Raw genomic sequence first — 15,253 nt, 5'->3', positions numbered from 1 at the left:
TGTCCGTATTAACACAGAGATCCCACCGCAACCATGCTGCCCAAGTTGGCCCTCTGGCTGGCGGCCCTCGGCGGCGCCGCCCTCGGCCCCGTCGCCGATGCCGCCCGCGTTCCCGTCACCGGCGTCAGGACGAACCCCGGCTCGCCTGTCCCGCTCCGGTTGAACATCAACGACATGCAGGCTAGAGGAGGTCCGGTGTGGTGAGTCTTTATCTCTGGCGGTGGCTGCGGTTGGTGGCTATCGTCATGCGCGCGAGCTCCCGTATCCGTATATGCGAGGCAAGCCATGAGGCAAGCCAGAAGACGGGGCTGACGCGTCAACGACTCCAACAGGGACCTGTTTCTTCTGTCGCTCAAGGAAATGCATGAGATGAGCCCGACCGACCAACTTTCTTTCTTTCAGATTGCCGGTATGCAAGCCCCGTCCCTCGAGCAGCCATCGTCGTCGACATCCTCGCGGCTGCTTCTGCGTGCTCTGAACCATTGACCTCCTGACACGTGCTCCAGGTATCCACGGCAAGCCCTATGTGCAGTGGAACGACGCTGGTGGCCGCCGCTCCGACGGATGGGGGGGCTACTGTCCCCATGGTGTAAGTGCTCGTGACGACCTTGATATCGTCGTCTGTCCACTGACACGGCGCATATAGGAGAAAAACTTCTTGCCGTGGCACCGCCCGTATCTTGCTCTGTACGAGGTACGTCACATATGAGACACGGCAAAAAGCCAGCACCGAGTAGAAGCCCGTCCTAACCCCCCTCGCAGCAAGAGGTGGTCAAGCACGCCAGGAGAATCGCCAGCACCTACCCGCAGCGATACCGCGCCCAGTACCAGCGAGCGGCCGACCAGCTCCGCGTGCCCTTCTGGGACTGGGCCTCGGACCAGTCCGTCCCCCAGGCCACCGTCCCGGGCCGCGTCCGCGTCAACACGCCGTCGGGCCAGGCGCTGCGGTCCACCGAGATCGAGAACCCGCTCGCCACCTACCGCTTCCCCCGCAACGTCCTCAACGGCCAGTTCGGCGAGTGGGACTCGCAGCGCCGTCCCCAGATCTATCACTGCGTGGCGCCGTATAGCTATCCCACCTCGGCCAACAGCAACCTGCGCTCGCGCCCCTATAAGCAGTGGACCGTATGTCCTTTCCTCTCTTACATGTATTTCTATTTTGTCCTGGTGTCCTCGTGAACGAATGTGTGTGCTGACAACTCGTCTTCAGTACGATGCCCTCACCCGTTCCGGCAGCTTCGACGAGTTCGCCTCGCCCGAGGGCGGCGGTGTCGGCATTGAGCAGATCCACAACGCGGTTCATTGGGACGGCTCGTGCGGAGGCCAGTTCCTTGCTCTTGATTTCACCGCCTTTGATCCCCTCTTGTACGTGCCACGCCCCTGATCCTCGGCATCTGCTGCAGAGTCTCGGACTGAAGCTGACCGGGTCCCCGTCATCCAACAGCATGATGCATCACTGCAACGCAGACCGTCTGTGGGCGTACTACTCGGCCATGAACCCGCGCAGCAGCGCCATCTTCAGCAGCTCGTACACGGGCGGCGCGCGCTTCGCGACGCCCAGCGGCACTCGCATCACGCCCGACTCGCCTCTCGAGCCCTTTTACCAGACAAACGGGCAGTTCCACACGTCGCGCACCGTCTCCAGCATCCGCAACTTTGGCTACTCGTACGAGGGCCTCGAGTACTGGTCCAAGTCGGAGGGCCAGATGCGCGCCGACGCCGTCCGCCTCGTCAACCGCCTCTACTCGCCCGGCGGCTTCTCGGCGGCCGGCATGCTCAGCGTCAAGAAGCCCCAGACGCGCTACTTTGTCCAGCTCGAGCTCGACATGGCCCAGGTGCCCCGCCCCTGCCAGGTCCAGGTCTTGGTCTCCGAGAAGTTCGCCGGCAGCATGGTGGTGATGCAGCAGCCTGGCCACGGCATCATGCAGGGTGGTTTCCCCATCGACAATGCCGTCAAGGAGGCTGGGCTCAACAAGCTTGGCAAGGAAGAGGCTGTTGCCAAGATCAAGGAGGTTCTCAAGGTCAAGATTATCAAGGTACGCAGCCCCCTCCCCCCCTTTCCCTGCATATCAGAAGCTGACCGTGTTTGTTTGATCCAGGGCGACGGTGAAACCGTCGCCGTCGAATCCGTCTCCAGCTTCAAGTGGGAGCTCGAGGCCATCACCTACACGCCCGCCGCGGGCGAGGAGGGCCTCCCCAAGTTCACCAACCCGCAGAAGCACGCCCTCAAAGTGTCGGGTTAAGCCCCGTGCTCGCAATGACGACCAGAGAGCAGCTCACCCGCGCCAGAAATTTAGAGTGGCGATTTTTTCAAAGTAAATCATCTCTGTAGAGAAAAGGGTTTGGATCGTTTGATAACGGGCTCCGGGGAACGGCCGTGGATAATACGGTTCCTACGCTTTTGCGACGGTTTCCCCCTGTACGTACGTATTCTTCTAAAGGATTTTTCATGACTCCTTTCTATATTTTGAGTGTACTTTTTTTCTTTCTTTTTCTTTGGACCTTATAGATTGATGAGAGCGAGCGTGAATTGTCATGATTACACAGTGAATACACTCGGCATGTTGGGCGCACTCTTGTCCATCTTGCGGGCTCATTTTGAACACGATCCTTGTAGACTACCTTCTCTCATCCAGCATCGCCAGGCTCGGGTTCCTTCTAGACGGCGAACTGGTCTGGACCGTGTGGCGGAGCCGTCACCGAGATTGGCGAGGCGCCGCCGCACGGAGCCGACCGAGGTGGAGCCTCTGGCCGCAGGGGCAAGGGGTCGGGCGGGGGCGTGTTTTTTTCACGGGGAGCCGAACGGGAGGCTGCCAGATTAATGCCCGTTCGGACCTTGTCTGCGGAATGGTTCGTGTGGCGTGGCCTTTCCCCCCCCCCCCCCTTTATTCTGTCCCTTGAAACTCCATTGACAGGGGCGACTGGCAAGGATCGACTCTCTCGCGGCAGACGCACAGACATGCAAACCCCATGATCAAGCGTAGGAAAAGGGGGGGAACAAGATTGGCAATGGAGATGAAAGGGGGCATAGCCGAAAGAGGAGCCTCAGCCCCCAAGATGGGCTTCGACATCGCCGTCCCCTCGGCCGACGAGGCCGCCGCGGCGTCCGACATCCACCTCCGGGCCATGGACGCCAACCTGCTCACCCAGGCCCAGTTCCCCGGCCCCGCCGCGCGGGAATTCTTCCGCGGCTGGCTGACGAGGAACACGTTCCAGCACGCCCGCGACGCCGACAAGGGCGTGCTCGTGGCCCGGGACCCGGCGAGCGGCCGCGTGGCCAGCTTCGTCAAGTGGCTCGTCCACGGCCCCGGCGGCGCCGAGGTCGCGGCCCGGGACCTCGAGGGCTGGTCCGACATCTGCGGCACCGCCGTGCTGCGCTCGTACGGAGAGCTCGCCGAGGCGGCCCGGAGGCAGGCCCTGGGGACGAGCCCCTATTACCGTAAGTCGCCGGCCACACGCTCCGCCGGTTTGAGCCGTGGCATAAGCCATGCCTGGGTCTCTCCAACATCAAAAAGCAAACAAACAGAGGCTCTCCCTGCCACAAAAGAAGTTTTGCTCAGCTGCTGACGCACCCTTTGTCTCCAGACGTCACCTTTCTCTGCACGGATCCGCAATGGGGAGGCCGCGGTGCAGCCACGGCCCTCCTCGGGCGCGTCCAGGAGCTGGCGGCGGCAGACGGCATGGCCATCATCCTCGAGTCCACCATGGAGGGCGTGCCCCTGTACCAGAAAATGGGCTTCCGCACCGAGCGCGAGCTCAACATGACGCTTCCGCCTGGCGCCTCAACCGAGCCCGCCCAGCCTTACGAAGAGCGCTGCATGGTCTGGACGCCACCCCACGCCCTGGGAGACTTTGGCTCAAAAAGACCGGCCCAGGCCTGACGGGCAGGGCAGCGCGAGGAAGCGCTCGGCTACTGCCGGCATTTGACAGCGGCAAGACGGCCGTCCTTTCGACCGCTATGAGAACACGATGGCGAGGCATGAGGGACATTGCAGGAATCAGGCTGTGATGAAACTCTGCACATATGCTTTCTGCAGCCGCACTCTATCTTCTTGTCATCTGTCGAGCCTGTGCGACCTGACGCCGATGCATCTGCAAGGTAAATTCAGCGCCCTCACCCACCGACATGCGTCTCTCACCTGTCCATGTGCCCTCGCGTGGCATTCCATGGCGTCCGATGCGGCAGAAGCTGCCTCCTTGATGGGGGAGGCGCCTGGAAGAAGGCTTCAAGGGATGGCCTATGCATGCTGTGCGAGCTATGTATGCACGTCTGTGTGTCCCGACACGTTCGACATATATGTAATACACCACCAGTAGACCCCATATATCTACATCCACAAGAGCCCGTGAGGTTAACCTGCGCCTATATACTAAATGACATGTGCCTGCCACCCCTTGGCCCATGCCGCCAACGGCTGCTGGCGGTACGTTGGAGCAAGGCAGGAGAGTCAGCGTCGGCCGCATTTCTCGGGCCCCATGGAACGGCATGCACGTCGGGCTACACGCTCATCAGACGATGCCGCCTGTCAGCCGGAGAGAGAAAGTACTTGGGGGGCGCCGACTGGTGTCCTGGACCAGGGCCGTTCTGGGCACATGTCCGAAAGGCCCCCTCTCTCAAGGGCGGAATGGGTTGGAGAACAAGGGGTCCAGGATCCATACCCATCGACAGTAGATGCCGTGGATAGGGCTCAAAACATCCAACGTGAGGCGGCAGGGGTCAGTCATGGCACTGGAGACGGGCCGGAGAAGGGTCGACAATGACGTCGTTTGAGGCGCAAAGTCATGGAGCCGGCGGAAAAATGGGGCCAGACAAGCCGAGACGGAGCCTCAGCAGCAAAGCCGACTGTGTGTCTGTACGCACGCAACGTATACGACGCCGGAACGCATTTGGTCCGTCGTCGTCTGCCTGGAGAGGCCAAGGCTCTGACGCAGTGCCGCCAATGTCTCTCTCCGTGAGCTCGTCCCTTCAGTAGACCTCTCCGGGCAGGTGGGAGTTGCCGCAGCATCAGTTTGTCATGGTCGAAGGTGCCAAGGGAGGACGGCCCGAGAGGGAGAGCACCGGACGAGTCGGAGGTCACCTAGGTATGTGCCATGGAATGGCAATGAGAGGGAAACACGAACGACGAGTCGGGTCGATACAATACCAGAGCCGGCCAAATGACTCGCCGTATCAACTACGTTGGAGCTTCTGCGGGCCCATGCAGTGAGCGAGACGAAAGGTGTGTGATTTGGTCCATGGCAGAAACTGCAGCTCTAGCTCGCTCCTCTCCAGCAGCACTAGGAAGGTAGGTGGTAGTTGCACAAAGTAGGTGAGAGAGTTGCTGTTCAACTCGCGTGCTGGACGACGAGACGTTTCGCACTCGTAGGGTCGCACCGTGTGCATCGCGGAGGCTTGAGGTCTTGGCGGGCCGAGCGTAAGGGTCGCGGGACGGGGAAAGAGGTTTGAGAGGACGTGGACGAGAACGAGGACGAGGACGAGGACGAGGCTGACGAGCGAGTGAGCATGAGCCACGGGGAGGAGGAGCAGAAGATGCGTGGTGTTGAGGAGCAAGTTTCCGAGATCGGAAAGTACAAAGTACCCGGTGTCTGCTATTAAAGAGCCTTATCAGCGCAGGCCGCCAAGGGAGGTATCGCGTACCCGGGGCAAGGTACCGGGCACGAGCAAGGGTACCGAGTGCTAACCCTGGGCCCGAGACGCCGTCAGGTATCTTTGTTGACCTTGTCTTGTCTATGCCTGAGCCGCTACCTTGGGCTGATGACCCTGTACACCATGCACACAGAAGGCCCTAGGGTTCTGCAGGTGAGCGAGGCTCCCTCCCCGTCTATCAGCGGCCTCTGGGTTGCCATTATGTATTTCTTTCTGCTGATCAGAGACAGGCCGCAGCGGAGATAAGGTGGTTGGTGGTGTCGTGGATGGCTCGCCGGGGACCCCTGGGGCCCAAGAGACGTCGTTGCACTGTGCTGACGAGGTCTGACTCTAGTTGTTTGCGTGCATGTGACGAAGGAGGGACGGTTACAGAAATAAAGTCGCCAAGGCCAAGGCCAAGGCATCTACATGTAGCATTCGCAGGCCGAAAGAGTGAAAGAATGAGCATGCCGATGCGACAACATGTACATGCACTCCGCAGAATTATTCTGTAATAAGCCGGCGGTGGTGGTTGCACGAGTATCCCACCAACTTGGAGCAACTCTCTCCCTCTCCCCTCCCCTCCCTCACTGTCAGCCACGAGCAGCAAGTGCATGTGTAGAGAGTAGCCTCCGATTTGGCGAGGGGCCGGCCGACGAATCAAGGCCGCCGTCGAGCAGCGATAAGGATGCAGAGGCAGGCCGGACCTTGCTGCATGTGCCTTGCACGCACAGCTTCAAACTAACAAAACTCATTTTCCCCTCGGAACTAGACTTTGTCCTAATTATCGCTGACTTTCATTACAGTATGCAACTTGCAGTAAACTCCAAGCAATAATACCCGGCGACTTGGGGCTTCATACAGTACAAACCTGCCTCATACTGTACGGGTTATCTCGAGCCAAGCACGTGCATGTTTGTGTTAGTCATAGGCTGCCTGAGGGCCGAGTATTCAGTACGTCAGTAGAGTTGGACAATTCAAACAAAGACACACGGGACAGCCATAAACCCATCTACGTGCAGATACCCGGCCGCGCCATGCACGCACCTCCGCACTGTATCGCTCGTTTCAAGCTCGTCCTCGAACCCCTTCCGCTGGCCAGCGAGGGTCATCCCGGACCGTCGCCCACGCTCCATTCGTCTGCCACTTGGCCGCGCTTTTTAGGACGGCCCTCGAGAGGCGAAGAAAGACGAAGCAAAAGGAGGGGAAAGACAGGGGGGCCGGGCCCAGAGACGATTGAAACTGACAAGCACCCCATTTGCTATCCGCTCTCCTTTACTCCTTCCCACGACTCCTCTCGTCAGCCGCCGCCTCGAAGATAATAAGACACATGCGCGCCCACACCGCATCCCTACCGTCACTCTCCTGACCATCGTCGCCCATCCCCTGTCTGTTTTCAAGCAAGACTTCTTCGCCGCCTGGTCGGACCAAAACACCGCCGGCTCAATGACGCCGATAACCCACGGCTATCTCATCCTCGCCGCCCTCGTCACCTGAATCTTACCTCGACGGCCAGCTATCCTCCAAGCCCAAGGCATCTCTTCGTTCATCGCCGCCCGCCTCCGTCTCCACAGGCCGCGACGCCGTCCCTGTCTTCGTCCACCCCCCATTGGCCGCGGCCCGTCCGTCCGCCCAACACCATCTAGGCACCATCCATGACCTCTCAGCCGGCCAATCAATCAGCCAACCACCGGCGGGCGATCTGCCTTATCGAGGCTCCTGCCTGTCCGATCTCCCACGGCCGTCTCTTCCTTTACCCCCCTCTGCAGCCACTGATTCCGTCAGCTAGTCTGCCACCTCTTGGTTGGAGCGGTTTCAGCCTGTCTGTACTCACGCAGCCTGTCGCCTGTTGCTCCCCAGTCGCAGGCAATTGCGACTGCTACTGCCGTGTCCAAAGGGGGTTGGGTTTCATCAAAGGCTAACGTCCCCCGGCCCGCCAGGGCCATCTGCGGTCCTGAGCGTTCTGGCACAACCAGCTTCAGAGCTACTGCCGCCCTTTCGAGATAACGCGCTGAGCATCTCACCTGTAGCGCCGTACATCTACAAACCCCATATTTATGTTCTCATCCTTCCTTGCCTCGCTTCGTCTCGTCTGATGGCTCCGAGCCCTTCTGTCCAGCGCACGGCACCCATAGCCATCGCGCCCAAACCCTCGCGAACAGGGCCAGCGCCGCATCGTCAACCCGGCGTGCCGGCCGGACTCGAGGCCGATCTGCAGACCGGCGTCACCCCGGAGCCGAAGTCCTTCCCCGGGTCCCCCGTCTCTGCCTGCCGGCCCCATCGCTTCCTCGGTACTGTTTGTCCACCCATGCCCGGTGACGACGACGACGGCTGCGTGCCCTGTCAGCTTAACGGCGCCGACTGCTGCATATCCGCGAGTCCTCGGCCTCGCAAGCGGAAGCTCAACGGTAACTCTTCTGTCCACGAGGCGGGCTCGAGCAAGCGAAGGTCAGCTATTCCCACTTCCCATTTTCTTCCTGTGCCTCGCACCCGCTCTCGGCCTCGTCCGGGACGCGAAGCTGTCGATGCACGAAGGCGAGCTCGCATTTGGCGCCTTGAGGCGTGACTTGAAACTGGTTTTTCAAAGCCCGAGGCATGAGGACTGACCTGTGTCGAACCGTCCCTCAGTTCTCCGGGCATGCCCGCGCGACGACTGCAGCACCACTCGAACCTCTCCAGTCCCGCCGGCAGCAGTTCCTTCCTTGAGGAGATGGCAAATGTCGGCGGTCCAACCCTGCTCAAGAGGACGTTGGGCCTTCAAAACGACCGATACAGCCAATACATTGGCCCCACGACCGATTTCGAGCCGTCCCTCATCAACCTCTCCACCTTTGACCCCCAGGACGAAAGCCTCCTGTCCAGGGGCACTCTCCGCAAAGTCAGTGACGACGAGACGTTTCTCATGCTGCCGGACCATGCAACGCCGGGATTCGAGCACATGATCGAGGATGTCGACGCCATAGAGGCCGTTGTCGCGCCACACGGACGCAAGCTCATTGATATTTACTTTGAGGTGGTGCACCCGGCGTTTCCCATCGTCCAGAAGCACGTCTTCCTCGAAAAGCACGACCGCTCACACAGGGAGTTCTCGCCGCCGATCCTTGCCGCCGTCTACATCCTGGCCATCAACTGGTGGGAGCAATGCGAGACGCTGTCCCGGCTGCCCCGTCCCGACGTGCGGGAGCTGGAGAGGCTAGTCCGAAGCACGCTGCAAGACGCTATGAATAGGCCCAAGCTATCCACTATTCAGGCAGGCCTGCTCCTGTCCCAACGTCCCGAAGGCGACCAGTGGGCTCCCACCGCCCAGTTAGTCGCCGTCGGCCAGGAGCTCGGGCTGCACCTGGACTGCTCCGGCTGGAAGATTCCCCCGTGGGAAAAGGGCCTGAGGCGGAGGCTCGCCTGGGCGCTGTACATGCAAGACAAGTGGGGGGCTCTGGTGCATGGGCGGCCATCGCACATCTTCTCGTCCAACTGGGCCGTTCGGGCGCTCTCGGCCAACGACTTTCCCGACGTCGAATGGGACGAGAACAACCCGGACGACCGACAGGACATTGAGCAGGGCCGGCAGCTCTTCACGCGCGCGGTGCAGCTGTCCGAGATCCTGGCCGAGATCCTCGATACCTTTTACACCCTCGAGTCAACCAACACCATCTCGCACGCGGGCTCGCAGGCAACGCACTTGGTTCTTTCCATGGCGAAGCCGGTCCAGTTGAAGCTCAAGGAGTGGTATGGCGGGCTGCCGGCTTCCCTTCGGCTAGAGTCGTACTCGACGAGCAGCCCTCCGGCGACACAGGCAAGCCCCAGCAGGTGGTCGAGCATTGGCTATCTCCATCTCGCCTATTTTGCCACCGAGATCACCCTCCACCGGCGCATCATTCGCGCGCTCACGTCGAACCCGTCTTCAGTGGATCCGTATATTCAGCACATCTGCCGCAGCGCCGCCAAGGCCCGCCTCATCTCCGCCATGGATTTTGTCAACCGCCTGACGCCGGGCCACTTGCGGTCGTTCTGGTACTTTGCCTCCAAGGCTAACTTCGCCCTGATCGGGACGTTTGGGTCCCTGCTGTGGGCGACGTCTCCCGGGCGAGAGGAGGCCGACTGGTATCGGCGGCGGCTCGCTGAGTATCGCTGGACGCTCTCGGTCAGCTCCAAGCCGGGCGGCGGCAAAAGCTTTACAGAATTCGCAATGACCATGCTGGACATTTCGACTGGGCTTCTAAAGCAGCTGCCGGAGAAGCCGTCTATAAGCCGTAGTGTCAGCCAGGTGGACATGGCGGCTCCTCCTGTTCCATCTCCGCTGCACGCATCTTTTCCCGGGTCGTTTAGCGGTGGGGGCACCGGAAGAAGTATGTTGGACCGGTTTGGCATCATGGCCAGTTCCGATTTCAGCGGCGCGCAGAGCCCTGTGAGCGCCGAGTACACCAGCGATGACGAAGTTGACGACAGATATGCGACGCGGGCGTGATGGTTTGCTAGATTCGACGTTTACGAACAGAAAGGGGACAGCCCTCTTCGTCTAAGCCGAAGCTGCTCCCAATCACTATCCACGGGCAAAATGTAAGACTTGCAGATATCCACTCATTCTGTTGGATTTTCCAGAGGTATGCTTTCATTTTGGCCAAGCAGGGAGGAGCATGGGCCATGAAGGTACGTCAGCAAGAGACAAGGGATCGTAGCAGTCGACGGCCTGGCACGAGGAAGCATCGTGAGCGATGTGGCGTTATTGCAGTGATGCCAAAGTGGATGCCGCCATTGCTATCTTGCTATGGAGACTCCATTTCCTTTTTGGGCCACGGCCCCGATTGCTATTGGGCACCTGCAGAGCCTCTCGGTTCGGCAATTGAATTGCGAGGCCGAGGGCTCGGTATCCATGATATTCGAAAAGGGGAACGGCACCAGGACGCCTGGGAAAGAAGAGTGGATGAAGACAAGGTGTGTCTAACGGAAGGGTAGACTTCCCTTAGGGGACGCCTGGATGTAGGAGCACTTGGTCGAGCATAAGAACGCCAGACTACCACCACGTTTCTATACCAGCCCGCATTGCCTTTGAACCCACTTTGTCCTTATGGGCTGGAAAGCGCTCGCCGACCCCTGAAGAGCGTGCTGCAGCGTCGTTGCTCCTGAAAATCAAAGCGCGGATAAACGCCGCATACGCTCGGTGCCCTGCCATGGTGCAGAAGAAGTAGCTAGGCTGATGACTATGGCCCGTCTTCCTCAATTATATTGACGCCGTCGGTGTGCCGGAGCACGGGGTAGAGATGGATGGCGGACACGGACACGGACAGAATTTCGGAGTAGCAAGCCCCGCATCGCCGCAAATAGGGCCCCACCTGGGCCGGCCGCTTGCTCTAGGCTGTTCGCAGCCCGTGCAGTGAGCCCCTCCCTCCCACTTCGCCCCCTCCGCGCCAGGATGAAACGAAACGAAACAGCATCGCCTCATTTATCTGCAGGTCATCGATCATCAGCTCAATTAGATTCCATCTCTGTTTTCTCCCGGGCACGTCTGCCCATCAATAAATCCTTGCAGTAGTCAGTCGCGCCGCGCGACGCATGCCTCTCCATTCATCCTCATGCCGGCCAAGGACACAAGAAGCGAGGCGGCGGCCTCGGCCGAGGGTTTCACCCCGGAGAGGTTCGAGAAGGAGCTAAAGGAGCTTGCCACAAAGGCCCGGAACGACACCTGGACCAGACGCGCCGCTCGGCAATTGTCCGCCTACGCCAAGGCAGCCTTCCTGCTCGCCCTTCTCGCCGTCTACTCCAACGTCTCGCCTCTGGCCCTGTCGCCCGTCTACGGATCCATCCCCGCCACGATATGGCACTCCAAGCTCCTCATGACGAGCTGCTTCGTCGGCTGGGCTGGCAACGTGGCCCTGCGCCAGTTCCTGCCCGTCAGGACGGCCCTCTTCCTCCCGCTCGTCGCCCTGTACATTCCCGCCGTCCAGTGGTTTTTGCTCGGCTACAGCAGCCTGCTCGGTCCCAGGTGGGGACCCGTCGTGACCGAGGCCGTCACCTTGTTTCCCCTGGCCGTCCTCACCGCCGCCGTTGTGGCCGACCATCTCGAGACGACGCGCCTCAAGATGTTGCCGGCCTTTGTCGCCGACGCCGCGCCGGGCCTCGGATCCTGGGCCTGGCTCAAGTTTGTCGAGCAGTTTGCCGCAAACCACCTGCGGGCCAACATGGGCCGGGCCGTCCTCTACACCCGGCTCGGCTTGGAGCTGGCCCTCGGCGTCGTGTACGCCGTATTTGTCCCCTCGAAGCTCCTCGCCTACGCCGTGCCCCCGCTCCTCCACGCCCTTCTTTTCAACACCCACGTCCCCTCCCCCGCGGCAACCTCGTCTCTCGTCAGCTCCATGATGACGGATGGCTGGCTGCTGCTGGACCGCCGCGAGTCGGTGACGGGCTACGTTTCCGTGCTGCAGAGCATGCAGGACGGCTTTCGGGTCATGCGGTGCGACCACAGCCTCTTGGGCGGAGACTGGATCGACAAGCGCCAGAGCAAACTGCCCGAGCCAATCTACGGAGTCTTCGTCATGCTTGAGGCTGTGCGCCTGGCCGAGACGGAAACCCCCGTGCCGGACAAGGACGCTCACGCCTTGGTTGTGTAAGTCTGCCATCTACCCTCGCACCTTGCCCTGTGCGAGAAACAGGAGCGGAAGAGTCTGAACGAGACCCTTCGGCTAACACGGGGCTTCTCCCAGAGGTCTCGGGGTGGGAACTACGCCCTCGGCTCTCGTCACCCACGGCATCAACACGACTGTCGTGGAGATTGACCCGGCCGTCTACGACTACGCCGCAAAGTACTTTGATCTCAAAGAGAACAACCCTCCTGTGTTGGAAGACGCCGTTGGCTACACCTCGGCGCTGACAGCTACCGCGCCCGAGACCTTCGACTACATTGTCCATGACGTCTTCACTGGCGGCGCGGAGCCAGTGGATCTGTTTACCCTTGAGTTTCTGCAAGGGCTTGCGACGCTGCTCAAGCCAAACGGAGTTGTTGCCATTGTGAGTACCATATCCACCTTTTCTCAATCGGCACGCAGCCCCCTTGGCTCTAACGGCTTCGCCCTTCTTTGTCCAAGAACTATGCTGGTGACCTTGCCCTGCCGGCGCCCGGGATTGTGTTCCGCACCATCAAGCACGTCTTCCCGACATGCCGCATTTTCCGCGAGGTTCCACGAGACGACGTGGCCCTCAAGGAAGTGGGCGTCGACTTCGCCAACATGGTCATCTTCTGCACCAAGACCAGCAGCCCGCTCACTTTTAGGATGCCCACGCAAGCAGATCATCTCCAGAGCGCAATCAGGCAAGAGTTTTTGCGGCTTCAACACGAGATCCCCCAAACAGAGCTTCTGTCTGGGGACGATGCTAGTATCCTGCGCAAGAACGACACCGGCGCGCTGGTCGCGTGGCACGAGCAGAGCGCCCTGGGCCACTGGGCCATCATGAGAACCGTCCTGCCTGCCTGGGTGTGGGAGCGGTGGTGAACCAGCTACACGGAGTCTCGAAAACCTTGCTTCTCTTGGCCAAATCAAGAAGCAAACAAGGGACAGGTTTCCATGCATTTGATGATGTATAAAATTTGCCGTCATGCGCCCTTTTTTTTAAGAAGAAGAGGAGAGTGTATGAGGACGTGGCTCATGAACATTCGTCATTTCTTCTTCATATACCTAGGGTGGGATTTCAAGCAAGGGGTATTTGTACCTCTACTTTCTTGTAGCCGCGATGCTATTCTCTCTGTTGTCCTTGGCAAAGCCGTCGCAGAACGCCGAGGCATACTGAGGAAGCTCGACCCTGTTGTGAGGGCTCGGGATCGGCTCTCGTCGGCGGCTGGCTGGTGTTGCGCCAGCGGCCCGGCACGACGCTATTCATGACGAGCTCCATGGCGTAGAGCCTCTCCTCTTCCGACTCCACCAGGACGCGTGGCCGAAGAGCACGGCCGAACGGTAGTTGCAGCTGTAGCTGTAGTTGAAGGGCGACAGGCGAGGACCAGGCCGTCGACGTGTGAGGCGGCAACACAGACGGGCATGCCGGCAAAGCGGGAGGCGTTGAACATGCGGGCTGAGACGCAGCCGTGAAGGTAGAAGTCCAGCGGGCCGCCGAGGGGGGCGCTGGGGCGGTCGAAGGAGTCCATGTGGTTGATCATGGGCAGGATGACGGGGAAGGGGGAGCCGGGGGTGGTTGTCGAAGAAGACATGAAGGATCTAAGAGGTGTTGACGAGGCTGTGAATATTTTCGAGCGCGTATATGCCTGGACGGGATGGTCAGCGACTCAGTCGACGGTTGGTGGTAGTGGGCGAGGATGAGAATTGAGGGAGCGGACCTCGTTCGCCGTGACGCTTGAGATTAACCGTGTCCTTGGGATGCTCGAGCTCGTATCGACCCATTCTCGTCTGCCTGTGAGGATTGGCGATGGCGTCTTGGAGTCTTGGATTCGTGAGGCAATGGGGGCTTGCTGTACCACTCGATGAACATGAGGGATTGGTGGGCCAGTTTGTCTCCTTTGGCTTGCCTCACATTAATACTTGTCCTTTGTGACACCTGCTGTGATTCCTGAGCGAAGTCGGCTTTGTTACGACTTACAACCCTAGGGGGTTTAAGGTGTGGAAGATCGACATTCTAGTGGCGCACGGGCACGTTTGTTCGGAGGATGACAGATATTTCGATGACAGCACAAACAAAGAGTCTTGGATAAGTCACGGTTATAAAAGGTATCTATATGCCGAGCAGAGGAGACTCGTTGTGTCGGTGGGCCGGGCGTGTGTCCCTTGGCTTTCCGAGAATGGCCGGCAAAACAGTGGAGGTTATCCGCGAGTCTAGGGTAGGGGCTTTTCTCGATTAGTCATGCCATGGCCCTCCTAGGCAGCCGCCTCACAAGGCATCTGCGACGACGGCCGGGCGATCGAGCGCACGCACGGATGGCAAGCCAGCCCAACTATTTGGAAAACTCTCTTCCGACTCTAAAACGCCCACGTGCCGGCAGGCCCCTGCTTCAGCATGCAAACTTCCCGGAGCGACACGGGCTCCAGCGGCGCTGTGTTCCTGACTCGGCCTCATCCTGGCGTTTCGAGTCGTCGTTGGTTGTCGTCTTGACCGGGCCTTCTCCCGTCGCAGACGCAGTACGGGTGGTGACATTAGTCCTTGCATCTCTTTGACAGAGGGAGAACCGGACTCACAACTCGCCCACGCACATGGCTTCGCTGCCGTTGCCCGAGTCTTTGAGCGACTCTCAACGCTATAGCGAGGACAAAAACGGGGTCCACACCCCCTACCCACCAACATCGTCTCCGGGCTAGGCTAACAGCCGTCACAGGTTCGGGTGGCCGTTTGTCCCTACGCTCGAGGTTTCATGCGAGACACCCGTGCCGCAGACTGCCCAATCATGCCACTGGCTGCGCTGGGACCGCGATGACAGCTCGGACGGCCTGCTGTTTGAGGCCCGCTTCTCCCTCGGCCTCTTTGTCAGTCGGACGCAGCCAAATGGATCCCTCTTGACAGACAAAGGGGAAATCTGTCCGATTCCTGGGCCTTGATCGCCATTGCCCGTCGCAAAACGCTCCAGGTCCTGCTTTCCAGCCCCAACTGGGTGGGAGGCTGGCTGGCTATCCACATACGCCTTCTCGCACTCCC

The 15,253-nt window shown here is 60.0% G+C and overlaps 5 protein-coding genes across 5 annotated transcripts; 4 read left to right on the top strand and 1 right to left on the bottom strand.

The window, feature by feature from the left end:
• Positions 1 to 33: 33 nt before the first annotated feature.
• HRG_10375 (tyrosinase) lies at positions 34 to 2,243 on the top strand (the record flags this gene model as incomplete). The annotated part of the gene is made up of 8 exons (XM_044868846.1): positions 34 to 200; positions 333 to 409; positions 507 to 589; positions 647 to 694; positions 763 to 1,125; positions 1,211 to 1,365; positions 1,445 to 2,036; positions 2,100 to 2,243. The coding sequence occupies 8 exons, from the start codon at positions 34 to 36 to the stop codon at positions 2,241 to 2,243; spliced, it is 1,629 nt and encodes a 542-aa protein (XP_044716201.1).
• Positions 2,244 to 3,057: 814 nt separating this feature from the next.
• On the top strand, positions 3,058 to 3,881 carry HRG_10374 (acetyltransferase (GNAT) domain-containing protein; the record flags this gene model as incomplete). The annotated part of the gene is made up of 2 exons (XM_044868845.1): positions 3,058 to 3,439; positions 3,586 to 3,881. 2 exons carry the CDS (start codon positions 3,058 to 3,060, stop codon positions 3,879 to 3,881), a joined length of 678 nt encoding a protein of 225 aa, XP_044716200.1.
• A 3,840-nt stretch (positions 3,882 to 7,721) lies between these two features.
• On the top strand, positions 7,722 to 10,091 carry HRG_10373 (fungal specific transcription factor domain-containing protein; the record flags this gene model as incomplete). Its single annotated transcript, XM_044868844.1, has 2 exons — positions 7,722 to 8,074; positions 8,255 to 10,091. The coding sequence occupies 2 exons, from the start codon at positions 7,722 to 7,724 to the stop codon at positions 10,089 to 10,091; spliced, it is 2,190 nt and encodes a 729-aa protein (XP_044716199.1).
• A 1,105-nt stretch (positions 10,092 to 11,196) lies between these two features.
• On the top strand, positions 11,197 to 13,110 carry HRG_10372 (spermine/spermidine synthase domain-containing protein; the record flags this gene model as incomplete). Its single annotated transcript, XM_044868843.1, has 3 exons — positions 11,197 to 12,227; positions 12,325 to 12,628; positions 12,706 to 13,110. 3 exons carry the CDS (start codon positions 11,197 to 11,199, stop codon positions 13,108 to 13,110), a joined length of 1,740 nt encoding a protein of 579 aa, XP_044716198.1.
• Positions 13,111 to 13,329: 219 nt separating this feature from the next.
• HRG_10371 (pyridoxamine 5'-phosphate oxidase domain-containing protein) lies at positions 13,330 to 14,010 on the bottom strand (the record flags this gene model as incomplete). The annotated part of the gene is made up of 4 exons (XM_044868842.1): positions 13,330 to 13,440; positions 13,487 to 13,585; positions 13,614 to 13,846; positions 13,947 to 14,010. 4 exons carry the CDS (start codon positions 14,008 to 14,010, stop codon positions 13,330 to 13,332), a joined length of 507 nt encoding a protein of 168 aa, XP_044716197.1.
• Between the last annotated feature and the right edge of the window lie 1,243 nt (positions 14,011 to 15,253).

This window comes from Hirsutella rhossiliensis, assembly GCF_020360975.1.
Source record: "Hirsutella rhossiliensis strain HR02 chromosome Unknown scaffold00015, whole genome shotgun sequence".
NCBI lineage: Eukaryota > Fungi > Ascomycota > Sordariomycetes > Hypocreales > Ophiocordycipitaceae > Hirsutella > Hirsutella rhossiliensis.
The sequence above is the reverse complement of the archived record's forward strand: the minus strand, read 5'-3'. Positions and strand labels throughout refer to the sequence as shown.